This window comes from Trachurus trachurus (assembly GCF_905171665.1).
Source record: "Trachurus trachurus genome assembly, chromosome: 21".
NCBI classification, from domain to species: Eukaryota; Metazoa; Chordata; class Actinopteri; order Carangiformes; family Carangidae; genus Trachurus; species Trachurus trachurus.
In genome coordinates this window covers 15,882,344-15,898,326 of record NC_139899.1, presented here as the reverse complement: position 1 = coordinate 15,898,326, position 15,983 = coordinate 15,882,344, and the positions used below count along the sequence as shown (strand labels likewise).

The window sequence follows — 15,983 nt, the reverse complement described above, 5'->3', positions numbered from 1 at the left end:
GTGCTTATTAGACTGTGCAATAACTTTGGCTGACCGTCTGACAGGTGATATATGTATATCTGTTTGTCTGGTGACAGGAATTAACTCATTTTCTATCCTTAAATGCTAGTTGAAAAGCAACGTGATGAATCATTAAAAATTCCCCCATAATCTAAGCCAGCTTCCTGTCGTCATCTCCTATCAATAAATTAACACAGTAAGGAATAACAGCAACCACACCAAGAGGTACTGAAGCACTCTTGCAGAAGGACAGTATGTAAAACAGGAACTCAGTGTGCGTGGGGATTTTGATGAGATCGTACAGCTGTAGACAAGTGAGAGTTGCTGTCACACACATGAGTTTAAATCTGGTTTTGTAGCCGTTCTTGCCCTTACAGCTCTGAGTGAACATCTCAGAGTTTACAGCCAGGCCCAGACCAAACAAGGCTCCAAGGTTTCTAAAAAGACCTGCAAAAGGGGTGGTGTCGAGGTGGATCCAGTCCGGGTTAGTGCACCACTTCTTGGCTTTAGTAACTGACCACAGAAGGTCAATGTCCATCAGTTTGAGGAGTAGGTAAAAGCAAACAGCAAAAGAAAAAAGAAAAACATTGGTTTGGAGGTACACTTTCAAACTAGCAGTGTAGACTGATGGGATGTGATCAAACACCTCAGCAACCAGCATACCTGAAAGATGTAAAAAAAAAAAAAAAAAAGTTTAATGTAAACTACAACAACATACGACTCGCTGTCTGGTTGTGAATACAAGGTGGAACTCACCTGCTAAAAGGCCGAGGATAACCTGATGAGGGAAATGTGTTGCAATAAAAACCCTGGAGATGCAAACATTTATCTGAATGACCCAAAACACCATCCACAGAGCAGACTTCAGAAGACGAAACCTGAAAGGATAGACATTTTTATGTGCGACCACTAATGATGAAAAGTGCATACAACCTTGATATGGTTCAATGTGACTGCCCACCTCTGAAAACTCTGGACAGATGTGGCAGTGGATGAAGGCCCCGTGAAGTTGAGAGCAGATGTAATCATCACATACCACACACAAGATGAACCCATAGCATGACCAGAAGGACTACCTGCAGACAGAAACATCAGCATTAGCGCCACTTTTATATTTGTTAGAATATATTGCATACATGATACAAACCTGGTCCTGTTTCACACGTGATGGAAAACTGCTCCAAATGTGGGAATGAATTGTTGTGGTAGAAGTGAGTTTCTTGGACCCACCAGTAAGGTCGCTGGCCAAACAGGATCCTAAAAAAAAACAGGCACCAGATCAATGATAACACACAGAACACTCAAAATGTTAAAATATTAACCTGAAAGTTGGCTTACCATTTGAAAATAAGATTGAACCAGTCTCCAATAACGGCCACCCATATCATCTTGGTGCCAACATTGTGACTGAGATGGAACCAGACAGGAAAATAAACAGAGAAAATATTACGAGGGTCACCCACAGTGGACATGAAGTTGAGGAAGTCGTGACATTCCCTGTAGTTGCTTTGCAGGTGCTGAATAACCAGCACCCCGCTGCTGTGCACAAAATCCATCTGAAGCTCCTTTTCTGTGTGCCTCTCTAACCAAGTGCAACAGCCGCTTTCTCTGCACCAGTAAAAGCACCGTGAACCCTCTTCGCACCTCAGATAGCTTTATATCTCAACCTGGCATCATAAATCATTCGGCAGAACCATGGCAACAACTTCAAGCTCTTCTATTTGGACTCACGAGAAATAAAATAATGTGTTCCCTTGTCATGAGGGCTCAGCATTTTAAGACATGTTACAAAAACTGTTTACACCCAGACTGTGGAGCCATTAGATCTTTTACAGACCATTGCTTTTACAATTGTTAAATATTAGCCATTGTACACACTGAAAGGGACAGTGCCCTGCGTAACCTTTCAGCCTCATTAATATTCTCATTCTCTGTGAACGTAGCAACAAAACGGGCTACCCATAATATTGCAACTGAAAAACACAGCCCATCTGGCATCCACAGCTGAGCATACTGACTGGAGCCGATCATTAGTTTTTTTTTGTTTTTCTTTCCACTAAACTACAATCATCTTGCGACCATCCGCTTACATAACACTGGCAATGATATAATACTGCTACAAATTATCTTTCAACTTGGTGCTGAGGTGCCTGGCTGGTTGGGACCATGCATGCACAGTCTCACATGAGGCCTCCTCATATTATGGACCCACCTGAACTTTCCAAAACTCACCACATGGTGGTGTCGCAAATAAAGACATGGGGGTAAATTTTTACATTGTGATCATATAAGACGCTCATCTTTTGTATTTTAACCTTTGGGAGACACGTAGCTGCTTTTTAGAAGAAACAAATTTAGAGTAAAATGAAAGCAGGGAAAACACGGCGCCTATGAGTTACAAAAGCTGACTGTTTTTAGACAGTTGACTTGTAAGCGGAAGAAAATAATCTGATGTCATTTCCGGTAGCGGACCCCGCCCCTGCAGCTCATACCGCCGATTTTTGAAAATAACGACCGTGTGAGCTGCAGGACACAAAGCAAAAGGAGGCGTTTAAAGACAGCACCAAAGACGTGTAAGTATTGAGTCGACATGTAAACGAAGTGTTTTTCCCCTCATAAGTCAGTCAGTGGTACACGGTAACGGTACTTGGTTTAATTCGTGGCGCATGCTAACTTACCTCCGGCTAACGACCTGCTCGTGTTTCCAAGCTAACGTTAGCGTCAACTTGCTAATGTTTCCACTTTGGGTTCACGCTAGTCAAGCTGTGAACTGCTGATGCTCTGTACGAGTTACTGCTGCTGTGTCCTTGTGACCTCGCCACTGTGTACGCTAATTAGTGCGGAGTAACGTAAGGTTTATAACTAACAAAACCAGCCCCAGTCGTTGTCATACCAAAGATAAACCGTCTTTGGTCACACTAAGCAACCAGACTAACAACATTAACCCTCTGCAGAGCGAGACGTGACTTGTAGCAGTGTATCGCATTTGAGAATCTCTAAACCCCCCAGATTTAGGCAGTTTTGCTTGAAAAATAACTGACAGCATTAACTAATCATTAGCTGTAACTGATTTTTTTTTTTTAAGATTTTGCTCTATAATAACAACCAGCTAGTGTTTGCAGGTCTGATTTCATCCTAAGCACTTTTTGAGTTTGCTGCCTTCTTGATCAGCACTTTGGTCAACTTGGGTTGATTTTAATTGTGCTTTATAAATAAACTTGATTGATCTTGAAGTTAACCTTTATGTCTTAATGATTGCTCACTATTTTTGCTTGCATTATAATAATAAGCTAAAGAGATGTATTGTTTTTATCAGCTAGCACCTATTGATGAAACTTGAATTACCAATTCTTTTTTGGTGTAATTTGCCTTCTGGTAAGCTGTCTATGCATAAATGTTACCATACATGTTTGCAAGTTTATATGTAATCAAATGTAGAAGTAGATAATTTATTGACCACCTAACTTTGTTGTAGCCAGATGCGCTCATCTTTTAATTTACACTAACTGCTGTGATCAGCAGTTTGGGGCACTGGACCTAAGCTCAAACTTTGGCCTGTTCCTATCAGCCATTAAATGGGGGAAATCACAAAAAACAGCCGTGTTTTCTTCTAAGTTCACATTGGCATTGTGCTGTCTCTTGTTTCTTATTACAGATTGTCTAACATCTGAACATCATGATGACGTCCATCACTGATCCAAACATGAGTGTCAGGTTCACCAGTGCAATGGAGGAGATCCACAACAAACAGCTTAAAACATTTGGGGAGATAATGGATACTACCACAGAGCTGTGCCAGTCCCATAGACAATTTGTCAAAACAGCACTTGGTAAGTTGAATTTATGTGTGTTATATTGCTTAATTTGGTGTTGGTCACAGTTACGGGGAAGAGTGCAGACAGCCCTCTTAATCACTGTGAAGCATGGCTGCAAGTGGCCAAGTTCTTACATAAAACTGGAGAAACACCACTGAGTAAATGTATGCCATTGTTTATTCATATAAGGATGCTATTTATGGCTAAACGGTAGGCTTACAGTGTCAGTGTGACAAGTGTCTTTGTTTCCAATTTAACAGGAAAGTGTTTACAAGTTTGAAGTATTTTATGATAGTGAGTGTGACTCAGCAAATCAGTGCTGAGGGCCTTGACTATCAGTTTATGCAGTTGTTTTAGTTGATATAAGAGTTGCTATTGTGTTTGGATATTAATGGATATTTTCCTTTGGTACAGATGCATGTTTAAAGAAATCTAAGGATGATGAGATTCTGTTTGAGATGATGCAAACATTCAAAAGAGGTGAGTTTCAGCATTTGTCTGCAAACCACTGCATTTGTGCCTTATATAGTGTGCTATATATAAACTTAACACGACTGATACAGTTGGTATCAGCCCTACACCCTCTGTATTTTTGTACCAGCACTAAACTGTTTTGTGCTGAATAATTCATCTAGTTTTATAGACCTATACTTGTTTTTTGGGATGAAAGTTTGTAATGCAGCTTCAAAAGCTCCATTGTTTATGTGATAGACTTGGACTGTTGCAATGTTTGTTTCCCCAGACTCGGAACACAAAAATTCATCACTGAAAGAGAAACAACACGCCATTTCTGAAGTGTTATCTGAGATTCAGCAGAAGGAGATGCAGAAAGATGACATTATTCAGAAGATAGAGAGACTTAAAGAAGACCAAGCCAAGAGAAAAGACTGTAAGTTGAAAATTTAATTAAATTAAAAAAATGAATGGTGTAGAATCTACACCATTCATTTTTTAATTCTTTGATCTACACGGTAGATCAAAGAATTAATTTGTTACTGTTGAATGCAGCTGTTTTAGTAAATTTCCTTTCTTTCAGTAATCAAGTCTCAAAATAAAGCAAACAAGGACAGACTGAGAAATCTCCAGAAAGCCAGAGGCGTCTTTCAGGATCATTTGGGGTTGGAGATAAGAACAATCCTCAGCAAAACACAACTGGTAAAAGGTATGTCAAACACTGATATGTACATTTACATACTTTCTTACTGTAGTTATGCATTAATGACAATTGATATGATAACTTTACGAGGTACAATTCCTGTATAGCTCAGTTTTTTTTTAGCCGCCTCAGGTTGCTCAGTCATGGCGTACACCCACTGATAAACCAACACAAGGTGGTTTAATTAGAAATACAACAGGGGTCTCATTTATAAAACTGTGCGTGGGATCGTTACTAAAAGTGTACGTACGCCCAAAAGCCAAGTTTTGCGTGCGCCAGTAAATATTCAGACTTATAAAACCCTGCGTACGCACACTTGCAAGCAAACTTCCCTTTATAAATCACAGAGTTCCTACAAGTGTGCGCAGCTGAATCCGCTTCACGTTCCGCCCTGTACACGCCCTGTTTTAACCGTAGATGGTCAATGCAAACCACCACATGAATGCGATCTGCATGTCAATGAGCCTGACGTGCTGTTGTTCTGTCGCTGTTGTGAATTAGCTGCAGGTGTGAAAGTGACAACGTGACGTGTTGCTGCAGCTGTTAACGGCGTCAGCGGCACGGAGCGCACGCGGTGTTGTTTTGTTTCGCTGCCTCTCTAATGCTGGACCCGGTTCGGCACATGGTTACAACAATGACAACAGTTCTAATCTGAAACCAGTTATTAACCATTCATCATGGTCTCCCTCTCCCTCCTTTCTCCTCCAGCGGTGCCGTGGTGCAGAATTACGCACGAGCTATTATTTACAGTAATTAGACTGATCGATAAAACTTTGAATAATTAGCCGAATCAGTTACATTCTGAGGAATGATCAAACATGACACTTCTCTTGATAACAAGAAAACAGAATGTAACAATTGTGCAAACGATTACTGGATTTTTTTCCCAGGGTTTGAGATTTAATTGACTCTCGATCATATGTTCACACAGTATCATAGGAACATATAGTTATTTACACCATGTATTTATTCCATGCAGCTGCGCCGTCGTCTCCTCCTCCTGCGCTCTGGGAGTGAACAATATGACGGAGAGACGGTGGTGATTAAATATAGAGAAGGAATTTTGATTTTGAATTTTAAGTTAGATTCTAAGAAGATGTTTCTGAAGCATCAGTCCGATGCAACATAACGCTGTTGAATTAAATCACCGTGGCAACATGGATCTAACGCATACGGGTTGAAATTAAATGTGTGACGGCTGATAATAAAAACATAATCGTTCTTCTCAATCATCATTTCCTGAGTCTGACTTCAGTTCACCACCACACCGTCTGTGTCGCCAATTCCCCTTTTCCTCCAGACCATGCGTACGCATGGCTCAGAGTTTGCTTAGGGCTGCGCACATTCTCCCGTCAAGTTTGTTTTTTATAGATCACAACCTTGGCGTGGAAAGTCACGTACGCCACTTTCAGCCCCGTTTTGTGCGTACGCAACGGTTATAAATGAGACCCCTGATCAGCAATTTATGCTGTGCAGACTAGTTTTGTTGCACGTCAAATCTATAGTAGAGCACTAGCAAAGATTACATAGGATAAATGGCTATACTACATTTTAATAAATTCATGTATTTGTCTTGTCTTCTAAGTTGAAATAAATATGACTGAGGAATTTACACAATGTGTTTGTTTCCCGTTTAAAGGTGAGAAGCTGCAGTTTATTTTTCGGAATATCAACCCATCAGACCTGGACAGCGCCTATGTTGTTACGATGGGGATCGACGGAGGATCTTACCAAAGTAAGTTAAAATTGCAGAAACACTCACACTGTGTTGCACAAAATTGCCCCGTACTAACAAACCTTTTACGCAGTGTAATGAAATTTAGCTCACCATATACCTATGACAACAGTTTGTCTACCAGAGAAACATATCAGTTAAACATATTGTTTATGTATCTAAACCAGTTAACTTAGATCAAAAACAGTTTGAAGTGCTGGATCAAAAGCTTTTGGCACAAATTAATGTAGAGCATGTCCATATTACATACACTATTATAGCAGCAGAAAAAATGGTCACAGCACATGGTTATTAAGGGTTGTACTTTGTCTTATAATTATTAATTTTACAAACACACAATGGTACAAATCACCAAGTTAGACTTCTTTTCTATCATACTATGAGAAGTAAATTTCATTCATTTTGAAACAGTGGTGTAACAAATTAAGACTGATAATTGGGAAACACTGTGGCACAGTTTTACCTGTACGTAACAAACAGAATGTATGTGCCAATAATGCACCCTAAAATAACAGTGAAATATTGTTCCTCTGACTTAAAGGAATAGTTCACTCAAAATTGAAATTGAAATCTACTCACCCTCATGTTGACTAAGGGCTGGGAGAAGTTTCAGAGTCCTCCGTGGCTTCTCTGAGTTACAGGGGGTATCGGCGTAGCAGTGCATGTCAATATAACGGTTGCAAATGGATACCAACTGTCTTCGTAACAAAAAGACACACCAAAAAACATACAATACCTCCATAGTGCTCGTATGTAATGTCCGTCTTGTATTGAAGCCCCGAAATGAGAAATTGTTCCGAAAAAAATTAAATAAGTCTATATTTCAAGCTTGTTTGTAACGGAAGCTCCTCTTCCTGGTCCGTCCAAAGAAGACAGTTGGTATCCATTTGCAACCGTTATATTGACATGCACTGCTACGCCGAGACCCCCTGTAACTCAGAGAAGCCACGGAGGACTCTGAAACTTCTCCCAGTCCTTAGTCGGCATGAGGGTGAGTAGATGAGTGCAATTTGAATTTTGGGTGAACTATTCTTTTAAGACCAGGTTTTTGTCGGTCAGTTGCGCAACCATTTTTAATTGCCCAGGCAGTGGGACAACAATGCACCTGACCACACCTCTTTTTATGACCAACATGCACATGGACACTCAGCTGGGTGCAAGTGTATTTGCTACAAAGTGGCCACTGGACATGAAAATGACAACTGCATCAATCTGAAACTGGCACTCGTGTTATGCTTTTACTTCTTTTGCTGGGTGTAATAATAGGACAAAGGGTTGGATCTAAGTATCCTCTGCTTGCTTTTCCTTTTTTTTTTTGGTGGTGCTCCATAGAGCCAAAACTGGCAATATAGAAGTGGATAGTGTGAGCCAGGATAGGTCAAGTGTTTGTAGCTGTTCCTGCTTTATCATTTGCTGCCATGCGGGTTGCAGATTAAAGCATGGCAAGTCGCATTAAGGCTGGGAACTGTGCATGAAGTATCTCTGATCTAAAGCCTGTTGTAGCTTATTTCTCTGTTTCATAGAGATTCGCTGTTGTCAAAAAATGTTCCTGCAGTGTGCCATCATTCTCGTCAAAATGAACACTCTACTGTAAATACCCATTAATGCACCGGATGTGTATTAGTCCACGACTGAAAGTTGCCCTTAAAAATGTAGCATCTACTCCTTTTTGAATAACATTTGCTAAAATCTTAATTACCTCAGGAAATAATTTAGTCTTAAAAATACAACTATGTATTTGTCACTTGTTTGTAAACATTAACATTTTCAGTTTGAACAAATGGGTGAGGGAATGAAGTTAAAACAAATAGAAAAACAGATTGATTGGTTGATTCAAACTTGCTATTGAAAAAAATATTCCACAAGAGGCATTGCGACTAAATCTTTAATTTCCCCAGTTGTGTCTAGTGATCCTGCACTTGAGTGTTTGCCAGTCTTGGAAAGCCGACTTCAGGAGACCAATAACTTAGCAGCATTCCTAGCAAGCATAAGGAAGGAGTTTATCTCTCTGGCTCGCCGCTGAGGTTGGAAGAAGTTCTTGCTGCGCTGTGGACTAATGTAAGAAAGAAGGACATGTTCTGTTGGTTCTGTTCATATTCCTCTTAATCATTTAAAATGTACAGCAGCAGTTTTTAATGTGTAATCAGCCCTGTAACCAACACATTATCTGACAGAACTAATTGTAAAGACCAATATGTATATACAGACTTATGGATTTACAATACAACTTTGTTGACAGTAGTTAGCATGTTATATTAATAAATTTCTAATCTAAATGCATTATTACTGATGTCTTATATGTGCTTGTTTGGAGCTTTACTTAACATTGAATTTGTCATTGTTTCAAACCATGAGTTTTGCTACCTGTGTCCAGATGTTCTTCAAAAGTAAAGATAAATTAATTAATTAATCATTCACACATATGTATATATTTTTTCATTTTATTAACAATTTGATGCACAGTTTACAGTTTTATTTCCCTGGGCTCCATTTTAATTTATGTTAGTCATAACATAATATCAGAAAATGAATTTCATTAAAATCTTAATGTGTTTGACTTCTTTGGTATGAATATTAGCTATACAAATACAAATACAAAGTGTGAATTCTAACAGTACAAAAAAAGAAAGTGACAAATGACAAAAATCTAATCTTGACAGTTGAACTGAGTGCTGTTGTTTTTATTAACTATTCCAAAGCCACAAATCCCATTAGTGACTTTCATCCCTTGGCATTTCATTGTTTGGCAGCATAGAAATTAATAATCTTGTTGATTCAGGGTGATTTATATTTTTGCTGATTTTGTTGTCAGGCATCGGATGATTTGACACTGTTCAAAACAGGCAACTCCTCGACATAGGCTGACGGGAAATGGCCTATCTTTCCATTAAGTTTACCAAACCACCATCCATTCTCCTCTCTTGTGTAAATGTCTAGGAGATCGCCTGTGAAACACAAACAGACCATTATATTAGTTAAAACCTAATCTAATGCTGCTCTTCGAAATAATCTGTAACTGAGTTGCAATTTACCTTCTTTCAATGTCAGTTCATCATCCTGTTCAGGTGTGAAGCTGTATAGGGCTTTGCATTTTCCTATACTGCTCATCTCTGATGTTTGACCTGCAAAGTATAGATATTTTTCAAAACATAACATATTTTTCATATCAGAAAATGTAGTTATCAAAAATAAATCTGTGTGTGCACTCTTAAAATGTCTTACTTTGTCTTTTGTCATCATCTGTGTGGGGTAAGGCTCCATTAACAGCGCTGTCGGGTGAATCTATAGCTTCAGTTTCATGTGTTGACGCTGTGGAGGGGATCCGGTCCCTGGTACCTGCTGACGTCTCCACAGACTGTTGTGTCACAAACTGAGCCGGCCCTTTGTAAATGATGGAAGCTCTCAGTGACTGGCGGGATCTGAACCGCGTCCTCCTGAGTTTGACTTGACGGGTCAGCTGAACAACGCTGTGCTCGCAGTCCTGAATAGATTATAGAAATAATAATAGATTTTGGGATTGATCATCATTGCATTATTTCTCTTAAGAAAGTAAACATACTACAGCTAAATTGTGCAGCTGGTGCCAGTTCAAGTCAGTCAGAGCTGAAAAAACTAATTGATAGGGAATGAAACAGCAACTATTCTGATAATTAGCAAAAGTGTGTAACATTACAGACCCAGAGGTAATGTAAAATAAGAAGATATGACCTATAGAAAATAATAGTTATGTTGTGTTTATGGAGGGGTACTTAGGGGAACTACCACAACTCTGTTACAAAATTTGTTTTAAAGACTGTCACAATAAGCAGATGATTCCTCACAATTTGTCCAAAACAACCAGTCCACCGCCACACCGCCGCCAGTAGCTTCAATGCTGAAGTAGAGCTTCATTATTGATATCCCCATCAGGACTTTTGATGTGCAAATACAAACCAGGGACACAACAATCACAAACACATAGTTCTAACCAAAATAAGCTACCACATAATATTCCCATACGGCATGTCCTGAAGGTGACACATACATGTAGTCTTACCTTATCTTTCCATTTCACAATGCTGTCACTAAATCGGTGAAAGGACCTGGGTTTTCCCTCTAATTCAGACAATGATGCAGAGAGTTTGTAGTGAGTTGCCTCGAGGAGATCCAGTTTGAGCGTACTCTACAGGAAAAAAGATGAAACGTATCTAATTCAAATGACCTGTGATGAATAAATATTCACCTGTGTATACACCAGTCTCTATCCCTTCTACCGCCCTGAATACTGTTTACCTCATCAAGCTGCTGTTCAGTTTCTTCTAGGTTCTTTTGGTTTGAGAATGAAGGATTTTCAGCGTACATTTTTATCAGTTTTTGAATTCCTGCAACAAAAATGCCAAAGGTGTAATAGAAACAAATTGAGTTACCTAATTTCATAGTCTATTATGAATCACAAGTTAAACTGAAAGACAAAATTTCCATCTCCATGAAATATTATCATTTAATTTAAATGGATAGGCTGCTAACCTTCACAGTCTTTCTTTGTTTTTGTGATGCTGTCCTCCAGACGCTGGAGTTTGAGTTTGATTGCCTCTCTTCTTCGATCTTTTCCCATCAGTGATTTGCTGTCCTCCTCCTGATTTACCAGAAAACATATAATATGACTGTATTAAAATCACACCAATGGCTGCGATATTAGTGTTCATAGAGTATTTCAAGAACACTTTAATAACATCTTATTGTCCTCATTGCACAGCATTTTTGCATGCACTATATAACCTTTATTAAATCTGGTGAATTCAATTGAGCTTATACTGTCATTGTTCCAAGTTAGACCTGAGTGCCATGAATTTGTAACATGTGAATATATAAGGTATTAGAATGCAGTAAAAAAAAAAAAAACAGCAGTTGTGTCGGGCTATGTCGCAGAATGACAAGTACATTTTTGCTACGTGCAGCTTCCACGCTCTCATCAAAGAGGCACCCCATGCAGAGATGACTGGGTATGTCTGTGGCTGTCTGAGTCACTGAGTGAGTCTGTGGCCTGCAGTCAAATTTCTCTTCAAAATGCAAAAGCAGATTCTGAGAGTAAAACTTCAAACTCACAAAATAGTCGGCCATCAGAAACTCAGCTTTGTTATCTTCAGCTGTTGTTCTGTTCTCCTCCACCAGGATTTGGATGTCTTTTTCCATATCCACCCTTTGGACCAACTGTTCTATCTGTCTTTGGCCCTAAAAGAAGCACAGATATATATTAGTTAGGATATCTATCACTGGATTTAGTTTAGATGAATGTCAATATGACTTACATGTTTGAGGGTTTGCCCACAACTTGACATGTGGAGGTTGTATCTATTCAAAATGTTGCACAGAACTTCAATACGCTGTTTCTCCAGCTCCTGTATGATCTGAAAAAGCAGAAAGTAGCAATATGACACTTTCTGTATGCACATTCAATCCTTATCCAGATCCTGGGCCTTGTCATTCACGCTGTGGAGCATGTAATACCCTGATACTATATCACCTCCTGTTGGATTATTGTTACAAACCTGAGGCGAAATTAGAATAAGGAACAAACAAGGTCGTTGTGACACGGATTGTACAGCAACTAAAAGATTACAGACCAGCAGCTCAGTGTCCTACAGAAAACGTCCTCGAACAAAGTTTATATATTTGCTGCTATTAGAAATACATGCATGGATAGAATGAGTTTGCTACGCAGAATACATTATTTGCTGCACCAAACAGAGCACTTGTGCGACCTGGTGCTTATAAACCATTTTCTGAAAAACAAAAGCTCACTGGTTCAGCTCTTGTCATAAATGAGGTGTCCTTGAGCAAGTCACACCGTGCTCCTACTGTAGCTCTTCACTTTACAAAAAAAAGCCACTCTGGATAAGAGGAACAGCTGAATTCCAACAAAACGGGAACCACCAAATTGTTCTCCAGCACCTGGTAGCAGTTTTTCAGTGTGTTTTCCCACTTGAGTCTCATCTGATGACCCTCGATGTTGATGTTAAAGTACTCCTCATCCACCCGCGCCTGCATCTCTGCCGATTTACTCAGCCGGTTAAGCATCTGTTGTCAAGAACAGAAAAAAAGCATTTCTAGTAAGCAGGTTGATGTTTTTAGACAGCATCTATTCTCTCCCAGGGTGTAAAAAAAATACATAAATAGTGATGAAACTTAGGGGGTAACGATATACCGTACCTTTTGTTTTTCCTTTTCTGTGCAAATCTGTTTATTGTTCTCGACAAAGTTGAATAGAGCCTCATGTTCTCTTGTCAGTCCCACCAATTTCTTCTTGAACTGTCGTAGAAATGAAGTAGAAGAAATCATTCATGATACTATAAGAAAAATAGGTGAACATTAGATTAGATTCAACACTTAACTACAGCAATAGAGCTAATTTCAATAGTATTTTGTATTCTCTGGATTTGTCAAGTTTTCTCTTGTGATTTAAGTTTTTTAAACTCATGGGACGTTTGATAGACGTTAGGTTATTTTTATCCCAACTTTGATCTGCCAGATTCGAAAGCTGTTACACAAGAAGATAGATGACACACACTTAGCTACATACAGAAGGAGTAACAGTTTGATGTTTATTTAATTACAACTCCTTGTTAGCCCATTTACATCAGGATCAGTCTGACCATTTTATAGGAAAAGGTTATAAAGACATGAACATTATGGTGCTTTCTGAAATATGATGAGCAGAAAGTGCAGTGATGGCTGATTGTAATGCCTTTTGTGACAGACTTTACTGCCTGTCATGCAGAAGAGTTGTTGACCTTGTGTTTAGATCCTACTTGCATTGTCTTGTCACTGTTTTAATACAACATGAAGCATTATTAAAGCTGATAAATACTTTGCGATGCTGTATGCAGATACCTTTCTAAAGTCACAGATGCACTCTATAGGTTGTGTGTGATATTATTTTAGATTAAGGATCTATGGATTAACATGATCATATTGTCTCTACAGCAGATCCACAACATCTGAATCTTACATATACTATTTGAACTACTTGTTTTATTTTGGAGTAGATCCTTTACCTTGAGTTGCTCAGTCCAGTTGGCGGTAACAAGTTTACCTGTTCTTTCAATTGCACTGTCAAGCTGAGGAAATATACTTAAGGTTAGAAACATTTAATGAATGGAGGCTGGAGCTGAGATTAAAAAATAAAGAATGAATGACATACAGGCCTCTTCCTCTTATTATGCTCGTCCAACACTTGTCGGATTTCCAGAGTTGCTTCTTGTTGAAATGCATTTCCTAACGACCTGAAATGAGAACAACGCTATGTTTAACTCCAGGTCTCCCTTATATGTGTGTAATCTGCAGTCAGACACAGTTATGAGGTGTACTCTGACTGAATACTACCTGTGGGCGTCGGCTCTTGAGTACATCTCATCTGACACATGACACCAGGCGCTGTAGGTGGAACTGAGTGGGGAGCCAGCAGGAAAAGGTTAGAGCTGTGGGCTAATTAGCTTGACACTATGTTTTGCTCATGTCTAACCTGCTCAGTGCATGTTGTTTGCCATGATACCATTATTTCTGTACGGCACATGGCACTTAGCCCCCAGGGAGATGATACATAAAACACCAAACAGACAAAAAAAAAAGGTGGGCAATTAAAAATGTACTACCGTGACCGTCCCTTACTTGTTTGACATTTCTTTGGAGGCCTTGATCAGCTTGCCAGCAAGTTTTCGCAGTCCTTTAGCATAAGTGTGTTCCAGTTCAGCCCTGACAGGAAAAGGTTGCACAAAGGGACGATAACTAAGTCAAACAATAACTTCTGTAGTCATTAAAACTGAGTGTGAAAGCCGTAACTGTGCCCAACCTACCTTTGCTGAAAAACTGTCATCAGTTCTTTGCAGAAGTACTCCCCAGTTTTTGAAAATCGCTTCACATTTTGATACAGTTGATTGTACTGAAAGACAGTGAAAAGGCTGGGTGAGATTTCTGCCTTGGAGCAATAACAGTCTGATTCAACTGAGTTTAAACAGATACAGAGTTTGATGTGCTTCTTAAAGCCTCATATCTTTTCTAATCCAACAAAATTATGTATAAAACATTACTTTTATTCCATTACACAGATTTTCTTTTTAAAAAAAAGCAGACATACTCACAGAGCAGGTGCTGATAGGATCCCTCATCTTAAGACTGTGGTGGTTTGTTGACTTTGCACCTGGAACTTTGACCACCCTCCTCCCAAAGTCACTCATGCGGAAATCACCTGAGCTTTTGTCGGTGCGCTACACAAAGGAAAATTCCAGAGTGAGGGAACAAAAAAAAAAAGGAACTACAAATATAAACTGAACCTGGATGGCAAGTTGGTCTGGCACAGGTGTAAAAACAGGGAAAGATACAAACACAAAACAAAACGTCCATTCATGCTCCTATCTGAGCCTGGCTGTGGAGTTATGTGGGGCAATCGCAAGTGTCACTTTGTAATAGGTAACCCTTTATGAATAGTTTAAACAGTTGTTTATTTACACATAAAGAAAACACAGACCAGCATGAAGCATGCATTTGTCTTTTTGGTGCCTGTCAGATAAATGGAAATCTAACACTTTATCTTTGTTTTCATCTCAGTCTAGTCCTGAGGGGGGAAATCTGGTTCTTAAGTTCTTCAATATGAAACTGTGTTCACCAGGCAGTTGCTAGACTAGTCTGTCTGCTGTTGCATGCTGAGCAGGTAGTGTATAATGTTTTCTGTTATGAACTAATTCACAAAAAAAAAAACCTGAGGATGCAAATGACACCACGAGAGTGGTGAAAATAAACAAAAACAAAAAGCTGAAAGGTGCTAAAATGCAGCATAGAACTGAGGGGAACCGAGATAATCATCTGCAGGTCCATTTCTTGAAGTTCCCCTTCTCAGATCAATTATGAAAAAAATGATGGCTGATAAGAAACTTGATTATAGTCTCCTAAGGGTGCGTAACATAATTGCAATGCCCCTGGTTCAATTCTGACCACAAACTGATCAGTAAACCCTGCACAAAGGCTTCTTTATAATAAAATGGTTCCACTGGTGATGCACTTTTAGACTAGGTCAATATTTAGACTGTTTATGTGATCATTTATTTGTAAAACACATCTTTTGTGCTTATCATAGTGGGAAATTGTGCCTCTAATAACATTAGCAATGGCTAGGTCTTTTCAAGTCTCACATTTTTTTTACAGTATGGCACTGAGACAGCATACACCCTGAAAACAAAGCAGCATACATGGTGGAATTTATCCATGATTAATTTCATTATTTACACCATCGCTTTTGTTGCCG

General features: G+C 39.2%; 3 protein-coding genes across 3 annotated transcripts; 1 reads left to right on the top strand and 2 right to left on the bottom strand.

Moving 5' to 3' along the window:
* Window positions 1-151: 151 nt before the first annotated feature.
* On the bottom strand, window positions 152-1,902 carry LOC311004799 (glucose-6-phosphatase 2-like; the record flags this gene model as incomplete). Its single annotated transcript, XM_083996968.1, has 5 exons — window positions 1,339-1,902; window positions 1,144-1,257; window positions 962-1,072; window positions 757-878; window positions 152-663 (listed from the first exon to the last, which is right to left on the bottom strand). The coding sequence occupies exons 1-5, from the start codon at window positions 1,554-1,556 to the stop codon at window positions 152-154; spliced, it is 1,077 nt and encodes a 358-aa protein (XP_083853094.1). The 5' UTR covers window positions 1,557-1,902.
* A 636-nt stretch (window positions 1,903-2,538) lies between these two features.
* On the top strand, window positions 2,539-9,141 carry spc25 (SPC25 component of NDC80 kinetochore complex). The gene is made up of 7 exons (XM_083996314.1): window positions 2,539-2,573; window positions 3,656-3,830; window positions 4,230-4,295; window positions 4,558-4,704; window positions 4,852-4,977; window positions 6,611-6,706; window positions 8,605-9,141. Exons 2-7 carry the CDS (start codon window positions 3,677-3,679, stop codon window positions 8,727-8,729), a joined length of 714 nt encoding a protein of 237 aa, XP_083852440.1. The 5' UTR covers window positions 2,539-2,573; window positions 3,656-3,676; the 3' UTR covers window positions 8,730-9,141.
* A 373-nt stretch (window positions 9,142-9,514) lies between these two features.
* On the bottom strand, window positions 9,515-14,919 carry nostrin (nitric oxide synthase trafficking; the record flags this gene model as incomplete). The annotated part of the gene is made up of 16 exons (XM_083996543.1): window positions 9,515-9,651; window positions 9,739-9,828; window positions 9,929-10,187; window positions 10,743-10,868; window positions 10,979-11,067; window positions 11,213-11,321; window positions 11,792-11,917; window positions 11,995-12,093; window positions 12,638-12,763; window positions 12,896-12,994; window positions 13,741-13,803; window positions 13,887-13,968; window positions 14,069-14,131; window positions 14,354-14,437; window positions 14,539-14,624; window positions 14,824-14,919. 16 exons carry the CDS (start codon window positions 14,917-14,919, stop codon window positions 9,515-9,517), a joined length of 1,734 nt encoding a protein of 577 aa, XP_083852669.1.
* Between the last annotated feature and the right edge of the window lie 1,064 nt (window positions 14,920-15,983).